The sequence below is a fragment of the Rhinopithecus roxellana genome, chromosome 6, assembly GCF_007565055.1.
Source record: "Rhinopithecus roxellana isolate Shanxi Qingling chromosome 6, ASM756505v1, whole genome shotgun sequence".
Classification (NCBI taxonomy): domain Eukaryota; kingdom Metazoa; phylum Chordata; class Mammalia; order Primates; family Cercopithecidae; genus Rhinopithecus; species Rhinopithecus roxellana.
The window spans coordinates 125,895,716-125,909,370 of NC_044554.1; the positions used below are offsets into that span (position 1 = coordinate 125,895,716).

At 39.1% G+C, this 13,655-nt stretch overlaps 1 protein-coding gene across 3 annotated transcripts in view; it reads left to right on the top strand.

Moving 5' to 3' along the window:
• The window catches only part of DYNC1I1 (dynein cytoplasmic 1 intermediate chain 1), a 342,413-nt gene that overhangs the window by 249,487 nt on the left and 79,271 nt on the right, over positions 1–13,655 (top strand). For all 3 annotated transcript variants that reach the window (XM_030933183.1, XM_010356265.1, XM_010356267.2), the window contains 4 exons: positions 1,992–2,138; positions 6,484–6,597; positions 9,443–9,576; positions 13,099–13,243. In XM_030933183.1, coding sequence (XP_030789043.1) covers positions 1,992–2,138; positions 6,484–6,597; positions 9,443–9,576; positions 13,099–13,243 — 540 coding nt within the window. The remainder of the gene's footprint in view (positions 1–1,991; positions 2,139–6,483; positions 6,598–9,442; positions 9,577–13,098; positions 13,244–13,655) is intronic.

Below are 13,655 nucleotides of genomic sequence, written 5' to 3' on the forward strand. Positions count from 1 at the left end.
GCGCCCGCCACCTCGCCCGGCTAGTGTTTTTGTATTTTTTAGTAGAGACGGGGTTTCACCGGGTTAGCCAGGATGGTCTCGGTCTCCTGACCTTGTGATCCGCCCGTCTCGGCCTCCCAAAGTGCTGGGAATACAGGCTTGAGCCACCGCGCCCGGCCGGTTTCTTGTTTTTTGTCTTGTTCTGTTTTATTTTAATAGATGTTTAGTTTACTAGTCAAAAAGAGGTCTTAGGTTTTTGTTTGGGTTTTTTTTTGTTGTTGTTGTTACTACTTTGCTGGTGTATCAGTTATGACCTTGGATCCTCTTACTCATTTGCTCCAAAAGTTGTGATTTCTCACCATTGTCCACAGAAAAAATTCCAAATAATCTCATTCAAGGCTTTCGGCTGTCTAGCCCAGGCAATCTCTTAGCCACACTTCTTGCTATCTGATTCTTCCATGCAAGTCCCTTTCCAGTCAAAAAAGACTATGAGCTGCTCACAAGTCTCGTTTTGCTGCCTCTAGTCCTTTTCCTTCATTATGCTATCCTTCAGGAATGCCTGTTGCTTCTCTCCAGTCTTTGAATGTTCCATGTATACTTCAAGGTGTGATTCATCCTCTTCCATGAGGTCTTTCCAACCATGTCACCATTTCCAGCCTCCTCTCCCCCTCCCTAACTAAAACAAATCTTCTCCTTCCATCTATCCCCCTCACACACAGAGACACACACACACACTCCACATGCTCCTACAATTTAGTCATAGCGTGTATCACATTCAGGGCTGCTACTTGGGCGTGCAAGTTGTGCTCTGCACAAGAACGTCAAGCCAAAGGGACACGTAGGGATGAAAATCCATCTTACTCTCCATTTGCCAAGGTGTGCACCTGCCCATATGACTGTGTTTCTGCAGAGGATACCTTTTTCTGTTTTCCACAAAGGCACCGTATGGACTGGTAGCCCATCTGTTCATCTGCGTCTATGTTTTTTAGTTCCCTTTCCCAGAGCACAAATTTGCTGAGGGCAATGACTACCCTTTTATTCCTACCATTCCTGGTACAGTGCCTTCTTTACACATGGTAAGTTCTCAGTGACTTCATTTAATTTAATTAAGGCATGAAATGTATTGACTAAAAACAATTACTTTAGCTTATAAATGCAAATATGAAAAGTACTGTAGGAATCAAAATGGACTTAGTAGATGTGGAACAGTAACTTGTCTGACTTTAAGTGCATTATGGTTCTATGTCAGCTAAGTAATTTCCTACAAAATGTAGTGCCCAGTAGTCTTTTGTGGGGCTTCAGAAACCACATTTGTGACAGACTATGACAGACCATGGCAGAGCTGGACTGAAATCCATTTCTGGTTGTTTGTTAAAATATGCAAGGAATAACATTAAGAATTTTCTGCAGTGGGCAGAATTAAGGTCAGGAAGAATGCCCATGGGAGGTGAGGGAATTTTGGGAGGAGTCGGTCGGATCAGTCTGAGGTCAGTATACTTCCAGGAAGTCTACATTAAGGCAAAAACAAAAATAAGACCTCATCTTAAAGCCCTTGAAGCTAGAATGACTCTGCCTTTACCAACACTGCAAATTGTGTAACTTGATGTGGCCATGCTCTCAAAGTAAAAAATTGCTTCGTAAAGGCTTTAGTGGAGAATTAATATTAGTTCTGTTGCAATTTTATGTGACAAATGAGAAATGTTCATAAAGCAAGCTTTACAGATCACAAAACAATGATGTACTTAAGATAGGTTTTATGCCTATTTGATAAAATGGACAGGACTTCAAATTTCAGATTGCAAGGAGCAACCATTGGTCAGCCTCTCCAAGCAAGTCCCGTGCCTATGTACAAAATTTCTTAGTAACTATGCACTTTTACAGTCCCAGCTTTAAATTGCTTTTTGTTTTCCAGGATGTATTGAGTTTATGTGATGAACTGTTTTCAGGAAAAAACAAGCCGTCTACAACCATTTCACAGTGCATCTCTTTCTCTCTCTCCTTTTCCCTGACAGTCCTCTGTGATGTCAGTCTGCTTTGCCCGTTTCCATCCTAACTTGGTGGTTGGTGGGACTTACTCGGGCCAGATTGTTCTCTGGGACAATCGCAGTCATCGAAGGACTCCAGTGCAGCGGACACCCTTATCAGCTGCTGCACACACGGTAATGCAAATTTTTGCCATATCCCTGTGAGCCACCAGGCCCTGAAAGAGAAAATAACTCTACTCAAAAAGTATGGATGTTTTCAGTAATGCCAAGTTGGGAGGATCTATTTTATTATGATTGAATCCTGACCAACTAAAAATTGAATAAAAAGTACATGAAGGAATCACTGGCTTTAGGTATGTCTCTTAATAACCTACATGTGCTAGGATGTAGGGAGGATCTCCTTGGCTCTCCCAAAGGCCACCAGTGAAGAGGAACCTTGGACGAGGCATCTGTGGAATTGTTTTCCCAAAGAAACCCTATGCATTTACATTATAAGGTAGAAACATGTATTTTCAAATAGATCCTGAAGAGTGAGGATTTCACGTCAAGGGATGATATACGGGACGTTTGCCAACAGGCCTTTTCCATTTGTGATTTGAGAGAGTACTTTGACTTTAAATTCTGGAATGTGTAGTGTAAGTCTCAGCATAAAGTCTACAGTGACAATATAATCCTTGGGGTTAAAAGTCAACATCTCAAAACCATTACCCATAATTTAGTAGAAGAGGTTCAGTATAAGTGTTCATAAGACAACTACTCTGTCATTTCCTTTAAGAGAATGACAGGTGTGTACAGCAATTGTTCAGAGGAATGAGAAGACAGGCATGTCTCCATCAATCCTTGCTACCTTGACACTCAGGGTAACTGATGTTCTTTCTCTGAAATGCCCAAATTATGCCCAAGGATACAGCTCTACTCTTGTTTTCCATTTCCTTAATGCGTTTGCCGCATTTGTTTCATATGCTGGCCTCAAAAGCACTCTGGCGTGAAAAAGGACTGCCAGCTGTTTAGCTAAGTCCATGAGGAGGAAAATTCTCCCACTCTTGTAAGATTATCAATGGGAAATGACAAATACCAAGTCAGCCCCAATTCTGATTGACTGGGGCCAAAGACACATGCATGTGAAACTAGTTCTTGGGAATCTTGGGAAATTGCTCTTGCCTACCCCATTTCCCCCAACTAATAACAGAAAATTGTGGCCCGGAGAAGGTGGGCTTGATGCAGGTGTTTGGCAAAGTACTGTGAAACCATGTCTTGGCCCTGTTTGGATGGCTGGTGTGTTTCTGAACGTACCTTCTGAAATTTCCGAAGTTGTAAATCCAAATGTTAAAACATTTAGCAGTAAGGTTTTGGGGAAAATTCAAACCCAGGAACTCTTCCAAAGAATTAACATTTCTTTTGCAAGTAACTTAGAGTGCGATCATCACAACTAAAATACTATTATTATCAAACTTACTGATGTTACTTCCATTAGAAAATAAAATAAGCCAGGCATGGTGGCTCACGCCTCTACTGCCAGCATTTTGGGAGGCCGAGATTTGAGGCCAGGGGTTCGAGATCAGGCTGGCCAACGTGGCAAAACACTGTCCCTACTAAAAATACAAAAAGTAGCTGGGTGTGATGGTGCACGCCTGTAATCCCAGCTTCTTGGGAGGCTGAGGTATAAGAATCGCTTGAAACCGGGAGGCAGAGGTGGCAGTGAGCCAAGATTGTAGCACTGCACTGCAGGCTGGGTGACAGAGGGAGATTTCCTCTGAAAAAAAAAAAGAAAGAAAAAAAAAAAGAAACAAAACTTGTCCACCTTTCTCTTTTGCTGTGTGTTTTTGTTGTTGTTGTTGTTATTTTGGGGTTTTTTGTTTGTTTGTTTGTTTGTTTGTTTTTTCTAATCTATAGCTGAAAGTGAGCAGTTAATTTTGTGACTGTCTTTCAACTTTCACTATTGGCTGGCTGATTGGTACCAGGATCAAAAAGGAAAAAGAGGCCCACCACAGATTACTCACTAATTTCCTTTCACACCCACCACACATATGCATATGGGACAACAGGAAATCATAAGTAAAACAAAATCCTTCAGGCACACAGTAAGTTTATTTCCAAAATAAATAAAAACAATCTGGCATCTATACTGGAAAAATTAGGTGTACTGTAGCTTTTCTCTTCCTTAATGATAGAGGTGTGTGTGTGTGTGTGTGTGTGTGTGTGTGTGTGTGTGTGTGTGTGTAAGCATGCCCCAGTGTCTGCTTCTGTTTTGGTTTCATTACACCTCTTTTTCCTTTTAAACTGAGTTTTATTACTCATGGAAGCACAGGCCAGTACTGCTGATTAAAGCCTGGGAGGGGCTGCCACACACACTCTTTCTCCAGGCACCTAGCTCTATTATTCTTCTATACTTGCTTTCTTTCTCTGCTGGACCTTTCTGAGTCTTAATCTGTTAGTGTTTAACGATTTGTGTTGATGCTCAGTGGTTATCAAAGAAGCCCCACTGGACTCCTGTTGAAAAGCAAGATGGATTTCAGGTTCATAACAGTATTTGGACCCTGCCTTCCCATTCTTCAGTTTTACTAAGTCTGTACCATTTTCAGGTGAAAATTTGTTACATCCAATCTTCCATTGGATTTCCACACAGAGGTTAGCGTGCTGTGTGGCTCCGGGCTTGATAATACGCTGCCTCAGGCTCTACATGCACCAGAGACGTGGGAAAGAGCATTGCCTACAATCCCACAACCAATCAGCCCTCCTGATACTTAGAGAATTGATTGGGATAACATTTAGCTTCAGATCTCTGCTGTACTTACCACTGTGCAGATCCACTAAGGCTGATTCATTTGGAAGTTTCAGTAGGGACATGGTGTGAAAGACATAGGGACTTAGCTGACTGTCCATCGACATAGGGGAACTAGGTGATATAATTGTCAAAAAAGCAGATGTAATCTTAGCATGCATTAAATGCAGGCATATTTTTTATCACATGAAAGTGATAATTCAGTGCTACCCAGATTTCTATATTCTGCTGGTCAGATTATAGGTAGACAGTTCTGTTTGATTCTCAGAACCTCACTGGAAGGGGAACTCAGACAAAATACAGCATTTTCAAAAGAGATTCACCAGGATAGGGAAGGTTTTGAAAACCAGGTACCCAAGGAACAGATGAAGGAATTAGTGATAGTCTGGGTAAGAAAAGATTTGGCAGGGAGAGGAGTAATAGGGAACAACTGTCTATAAATATTCAAAAAGTTATACTGTTTTGACTTGATTAGTTTGGTCTCAGAGGGCACTGCAATGAAAGTATCTCCTGAACTTTCTTTATCCCCATTAGTGGAAGAAAAAATTCCCCCAAGATACTGCGAAAATTGGCTGCCCTTTAAGGAAGGTGTTTAAGCAGACTTTGAACGACCTCTTGGTTGAGGCAGATGAGTAGCTACATTAGATAATTATTACCACTCCTTCTGACCAGCAGTTTATATGATAATAATAGTTTGGGAACCATCCTTTACACAATATCAACTTTCCAATATTAAATATTGTTTCATTGTAGTTGTGGCTAGGTATTATGGACAGTAACTCATCAAGGGTAAGACTTATACTGTCAGCTATTTACACAAAGAAGCACCAAGTAAGTGTGGTTTGGCCACTGATGGCTGAACTGCCTGAAATCTAACCCAAATTGCTGTAGGTTCTGCTCATGGTAACCTTCCATTTAGTGTCTAATACACAGCTGCAAATGATTTTACCCTACCGTTTAGAATTCTGCAGAGTGGGATAACCCACAAGACTATGACAGAGGGTTATAGCATCTTCTGTATGGTTCCCGGGATGTATACATGACGTTTCTCAATGCCCCGGCCAAATCTAAGCCTCTATACTACTGCAAATGGTATTTTGAAAAATAAATGTATTATTATCCTAGATCTTGTAGTAACATAAAAGAAGCTAATTTTATCTCACTAGGTACACTGTGCCAATAATCTCACCACCAGTATCTCTTCCCCAGATTAAAATGGTATGAATATTAACCACTTTGTATAAAGAATGTTAACAAGTGTTTGGCATTGTGACTATAAAGCATTAAACTCCAGATTTAGTAACATATATTCCTTCCAAAAGTCAGTAGTTCTACCCTTTTGAAGACTGTCTTTTTCCATCACTCTTGTTGAGCTTAGAAGCCAAACTATGCAGTGGAGACTTGTTCAAGTAATCCAAATTCAGTAATCCAAATTCACTTCCCTGCATTGCCTTTGCCCCATCAAAACTCATTTGTTCTAGCTTCCTTCTGTTCCACTGCATTGCATTCTGACTGAACAAGGTGAAGCTTTGTAAATATTTTCACTATTATGTGTTGCTGCCAGAGCTTTTAGAAAGAAATCAGGTTCAAATGAAAAGCAGCAAATGACCTGATGCTTGTATTATAGTAGGAGTATGTCACTCTTTAATCCTTGTTTTAGAGTAATGTGTTTGACACTCAAATGTAAGCATTTCCTCTTGGATCTGTGTCTGATCTTCCTTGTTTGTGTTTTTGCAGCATCCCGTGTACTGTGTAAATGTTGTTGGGACCCAGAATGCTCATAACCTCATCACTGTCTCTACTGATGGCAAAATGTGTTCCTGGAGCCTGGACATGCTCTCAACTCCACAGGTGGGTTTGTTTTTCCCTACACATAACACCATCCTGGTTAAAAGAGATACCTACTTAATGGAACATAGTTCCTAAAAGCCAAACCCTCACATCCTAGAGGAGCTAAAACCAATGGATGCACTTGAAAGACTAGGGCTTGCTTTCAGCAATCTTCTCTTGAAGCCAAAACCCATTTCCTTTACCACAAATCATGTAATTATTGTAATACATTAATCCTTAGGTCAGTTTCAAGTGAAAATGAAATAATCCATTCTAAATCATAGTAATTATGGAAGTTACCTATGGTATGAATTGTACTTACCCTACAGCATTGTTGAATAGATGCAAACGAGGTTGGAGCTCAGCAGAGCAATCCCTTATGGGTACTTGCATTGGAGGGAAGGTAACCCAGCAAAACAGAAATCCAAGCCCTTGCTTGTGTCCATAGCCTAGACAACAGCCTGTGTCTATGAAGAATTTATCAAACCATCTGTTTTCCCCTCTGGAATATTTGTTAGTATGGCTCCTGTCATTCCTCGCTCAGTAAATGAGAAGTCAAAAATGAAAAAGTTCCCAAGTCTGCAAACCAATACTGATTGCAACAATGGGAACCAAACAAAGGAATAGAAGTGGGAGAAGCTGTCAAAGGGAGGCAACTAAATGCAACTTGCAAGATATGCGTATGTAGACAAACACACAAGACATACGCATACACACATGAACACATACACACACACTTTTCCATATTTCTTTGTGTGAAAAAACAGTATTCACTATCCTGCAGCCAAAAACAACAGAGAAGAAGTCATTGTAGCCTTTGACCAAAATGTAAGGAAACATGAAGAAAACTGCAAAACGATATCTAGGAAATAATTCTCAATGTTAACACTCCCGTATTCTTTCCCAGGATAAAAACCCTAGAATGTCTGTCACACAATTTTAGAAGAAGTTAAAGTTTCAAAATGTACATAAGGAGACAGGGCACGGTGCTTCACGCTTGTAATCCCAGCACTTTGGGAGGCCGAGGTGGGAGAATCATTTGAGCCTAGGAGTTCAAGACCAGCCTAGGCAACACAACTTTAGTTTTTCTACCAAAACTTAAAAAATTAGCTGGGTGTGGTAGCATATGTCTGTAGTCCAAGTTCCTTGGGAGGGTCAGGCAGGAGGATTGCTTGAGCCCAGGAGTTTGAGGTTGCAGTGAACTATTATCACACCACTGCACTCCAGTCTGGGTGACAGAGTGAGACTTTGTCTCTTCAAAAAATAATAATTGTTTTATTATACACACACACATACACATGTACAAAAGGAAATATGGAAACTGTGAAGAACCAACCTCCTTTAAGTTTCCACAAAATACAGATGTAAAGAATACTAAGTTTTAAAAAATAATTTTAGGAAGAGAAAAGAGAGAGTGCTAATAAGCGGCTTACAATTGAAGTTCCTCTATTTTTGCTGATCTTTAACATTATAGAGGCCTGGAGGGATTAGTATTTTATGGCTTTGTCTTAAAATTCTCAGCAATGTTTTGTTTTCTTTTAAAAGCCTGGAGATTATAAACAGACATAAGAGCAAACCCTCTATTTAGGAATTTTTAATTGCCCATTTTGCTCATTACACGTATTTGTTTAGGTTAAAACCAGTCGTATGTTGGTTCTAAGTCCATTTGTATTAGTTTTAGCATGCTCACAGACTCCTGTGTCTCTACAAAGATGGAGGATTTCATGACATGGTTTGCATGGATGGCAGGGAAGAATAGGGGCATCTAACAGTTGTCCTGGTTTTCCTCTCTCACAAATGGGTAAAGGGACTTTTCTTCCTTGTTGCTAATTTTAGTGGTGAAGCAGATCACTGGATGATCCAGTTTTCTGTATGACATAGTCACAGCATCCTCTCCCTTATCCCAGTTGCTGATGTGCTCCCTATGCATGGATATCACAAACTGAACACGTCACAGGATCAGAATTTGTCTGTGCTGCTTAGACTGTTAGCTTGCGCTTTCAATTTAATGGACTCCTTGGCCAAAATGGTCGTTCATTTGCACAAGAAAGACTAAACTCTCAAGCAACTATAATGATATGATACCTCAGAATGATTTTTTAAAAAATTATTTCAGACACACAAAATAGGCTATTTGATGTAAATAGCCAGAAATACTCAGGGATATTAGTTATAATTGATTATTCTTTTCTGTCATTAAACTTAATTCAGCAGTATATCTTTTAAGATTAGGAATCTTTAATTCTCAATTAAAAATCATATTATATAAAAGAAAGACTTCCATTTGCTATTTTAAATATGTATTTAAATATTGTTCTTTTCAGGCTTATAGCCTATTCACCCAATGGCTGCCCTGCATGAAATCTAGTCCCTGTTGAAATCTGGTTTTTATGACCTGAGTGACAACTTTCTGGTTTTAGTCCATGGAGGACACATACTCCTGCTTTGACAAATGTGCTTAGTACATCTGATATTAATACATGTGTATTCTCACGAACAATTGATTTTGAAAATGTTTGTAAATACAAGGGTATTGTGTGTTTTATTAAAGCCTGGAGCTGACAAGTGTAACCATTACAGTATTATCTTTAGTTTCTGCACCATTAGTTTCAAAATTCTCACCTGTCATCTCTGCCTGACTTAAGAAGCAGCAGCACATGCTGATGAAATCCAGCCGGCCTGAAACCAGAGATCCACAGAAGCATGAATGTCAGGGGCAGTAAAGCATGGTTTCTGGCACAGCCGGGGTCTTTTGTAACGCTGTGTGAAAAGCAAACAGATGATTTAGCCAAATGATTTTTCCGTGCTATCTTTGGCATGGCAAGGAGTTGACAGATGGAAATGTAACCACACCATGTTTTGGTAGGAGAGCATGGAGCTGGTGTACAATAAGTCCAAGTCTGTCGCTGTTACCGGAATGGCTTTCCCAACAGGAGACGTCAATAACTTCGTGGTTGGCAGCGAGGAAGGTACAGTCTACACGGCTTGTCGTCATGGAAGGTGATTTTCTGTTTCCTTACTGATGACATGTTCTTCATTTCCGAAAGTCTGTTATCACATTCTGGATTTTAACCACCTTACATTATGAGTAAACATCTCTGAAAAAATGGAAAGCACAACTTCAAGTCTTCATTATCTTAAAGAGCTACATCTGCTCTGGTCATTAGCTATTCATAAGTCTATGGTGGTTCACACTGCCTTGAGGGAAAACAGCTGAAGCTTCTGAGCATATCATAACAGACAACTTGCACCTTCCCAGCATCTCTGCATACCTTCAGGGTCTAGACATGTGCCCATCAGAGATAACAATCCCCAAATATTTCTTATCCCTCCTTGCCTCATTGAGTTTGTATACTCAACTTCTTTTACCAGGTCTAGCATTTCTCCCTTCTTGGCCTGGTTAATTCCTCCTCATCATTCAAGAGTCAGCACAGAGATCATTCCATGTGAAACCTTTCCTGACTCTTGGGCAAAGAAAACCACTCCCACTTTTAAGTCCCATAGAATTTTCATTTCTTTTATTCATTCACTCTTCCAAGGAATATTTACTAAGAACCTACCATGTGCCAGGCACCATCAAAAGGATACATTAAAGAACAAGGCAGAACTAGACTTCATATTCTAGTTGAGAGTAAACTACTAATAAGCAAATAAATATATAGTTTAGAATGATAAGTGCTATGGAGAAAATTAAAGTAGAATAAGTGGGATAGGACTATAGGCTGTCAAGTTGACAATTTCATTTATTTTTTAATGCTTCTACAATAGCATTAATCATATTTTAGTTTATTCATTCATCTGCCATTTTTCTCTTACTACGTTATTTCCATTTCATCTTTGATTTCCTGCACAGTACCTAGGACATGGCAAGTGAGGAGCTAATAATATATATTGGGGATAAAGAAATGATATATAATATAATCCATACAATCTAGAGAAGCGCCTTAAAACCCTTCCTCCCAGTCAGAGGGGTCAGAACAGAGTGAGTCACACAAACCACCATGCAGTTCCCAGGTGATAGATAAGAACTCTACCTTAACTGAGAGATTCACAATGCCCCTGGAAGACAGAGTTGTCAGTATAAAGTGGAATCCAATAGTTTGGACTAGATTGTAAAATTGCATGCAAAACTTAACAGTTGACCTCACATCTTTTGAAAGGGTCACTAGTTCACACCGGTGCTTAATTTCTGTTTTAATTTAGTAGTTCTTATTCCATTTATTTTTTTTTTTCATCTCTTGCACTCATCCCAGGCTATTAAGATGTAATGAAGAACCACAAATTGTTCCAAGCTCATATCCCTGTGTTTCTGTGATCTGTAGAAATAACAGGCATCCATGGCTCAGCTGTGTGACTTTTTCCACTCAAACTATACAAGCTGTGATGTCCCTGCTGTTCTGCACATAGAAACAAGCAGTATTTGCCCCCTCACATGATTCAAACATGACTTAGGAAGATATGCCTCATGGTCCATTCCCAATGATCCTCCTTCATAAAAGCTGGCTAGAACCACACATTAAAGCTTTATCAAAGCATAAAAAAATTTGATTAAGTTATTCATTTATAAATATATTTGTTGTATGCCTACTTTGAGCAAAGTGCATTGTTAGGTGCTACAAGGCCTGCAGATGTCATGTAAGCCTGGTTTCTCTCTTTAAAAAAACTGATGACAGTGGGAAAGATAAATACACAAACATCTGGAGCATGAGTAGAATGTCTTAAGTGGCACTAGAGGCATAGAGAGTATAACAGGCCATACCTGGAGTCACAGCTTTATCTATATGTGTATTAGAGTCAACAGGGCATAGGTTCAGTTGACTTAACCCATGGTTTTACCTAGGTCCTTAATTATCTGCAAAGGCTATAGAATACATTCATTGATAATTTCCATGTAAAGTGAATAACATTTTACATGATGAACATTCTTGTTCTGTGGCTATTGTACTTTTTAAGCACTATCAGAATATGTACTTTGGTTCAAAAGAAGGGTCCCTGTGGCACACACCACAAATCTTTTTACAAGCTTAATTTTGCTTTTACATTGGTCCATCCATCTGAAATATAAAATACAGACCTTAGTAAAATTGTAACATAGCAGGCATTGGCTTTGTAGTCATTCTAAATGGGTCATAGAGGTCTACGGGGGAGAAGCAGGGGATTGCTATTTTTCACCTAACATAGAGAAGGTGCAAATCCACTTCCATAAATTAAACAAGGTCCTCATTTTGCACCCTATAAACCCTTTCAGGATGCTGTTAAGAGCAAGTGGAGTCTCACCAGGGGCCACTTCAAAGATCAGTTCCTCAGGTTCATTAGAACAAATTTAAATGATCATGTGTGGAACTGCTGTTAGCAGTTTCACTGGGCATAATTTTTGAGTGCCTGTTACATGGAACATGCGCTGCCGCACTTTGCTCATGATTCCAAATTTTGCTAAGCACATTGACATTTATTGGTGCTCCAGAAGCCCAAATGTTTTAATAACTGAACTCATTTTTATTCTTAGTGACATAATATTAGGATTCTACAATTCCTACATATTTGTCGTATTTATTACCTTGTGCACATGAATATTTTAAATACAACATTTTTGGTATGTTTTCTCACATCTTCCTAATTGCATATGATTGCATGCAGAATACTAAGTGATAACAGAGGACTGCAAATAATACCAGCTTGTTAAATAAGCAATATTTGTCGGTGTGTAATTTTTTAAATGTCTATCATTATTTCTCAAACGTGCTTCTCTCTTAAAAAAGGACTGAGACATCAGTTTGTCTGTTTTTATTAGCTAGCTTATTCAACAAATTTCTTGAGCACTTACTATATGCCAGACACTTGGCAACAAGAAAGACAAGATACCTCCCCATATGGAATTTACAAAGGATTTGTAAATCTCTCTTCTGTTTTCAGTAAAGAGAAAACATTATTTTCTCCATATTATATTTAAATTATGTGCATTATTTTGTGGTGACAAGGGTTTCCATAAAGTGTTACATTTTTAACTATGTTAACTTAATTTAAGAAATTTCCTCAAAAAAAAAAAAAAAGATTGTTTCTTCAAGGATAGATGGAGTTTTATAGTCAGTAGGCTCCCCAAAAGGAGATAGAGCAGACCATGTGCAAAATGCTATCTCAAGAATAAAATAATCTTATAAATATAAAAACTTCTGAGACCGAAGTGTATTTGTTTCCATTAAAATAACTGCATCAACAATGATAGGCTTTGAGGAATTCCACAAAAGGAATTAAATAATAAATGTTGATATTAAATTCTATATTTTAAAAAGATTACATTGCCCCACATTGTTTTTAAATAATCGAAACTAGGGTAACATATTTGCAAACAATTTCTTTCAGGATAACTGTAAAAATGATTTCATTTAGATGGTGTGTGGTTGTTCTAAATTATGGAGAAGTAATCATGCAGAGTTGAGGGGTTTTTTGTTTTGTTTTGTTTTTTAAGCAATCACTGCTTTTCAGAGGTCACTGGAATTCTGCTCATGTGTGCTTTTCCTACAGCAAAGCAGGTATTGGTGAGGTCTTTGAAGGTCACCAAGGGCCAGTGACGGGAATTAACTGCCACATGGCAGTGGGCCCAATCGACTTTTCTCACCTGTTTGTCACATCATCATTTGACTGGACTGTCAAACTGTGGACCACAAAGGTAAGAATATCTTGACTGAAATTCTCAGATATATTATAAGGGCTGAAGATGGTTTTTCATTCCCTGGAAACAGTTGTCCCTAAAGCCTCTTCCAGGCAACCTGGCACTGGGAATTCATATACCTTCTGGTGAGGCCAGTCTGCCCCAGAGCTAGTCCATTTTACTTATTTATTTTTATTTTTATTTTTATTTATTTATTTTCATTTTTATTTATTTATTTTTTTGAGACAGAGTCTCACTCTGTCGCCCAGGCTGGAGTGCAGTGGCCTGATCTTGGCTCACTACAAGCTTTGCCTCCCAGGTTCACGCCATTCTCCTGCCTCAGCCTCCCGAGTAGCTGGGACTACAGGCACCCATCACCATACCGGGCTAATTTTTTTGTATTTTTAGTAGAGACAGGGTTTCACTGTGG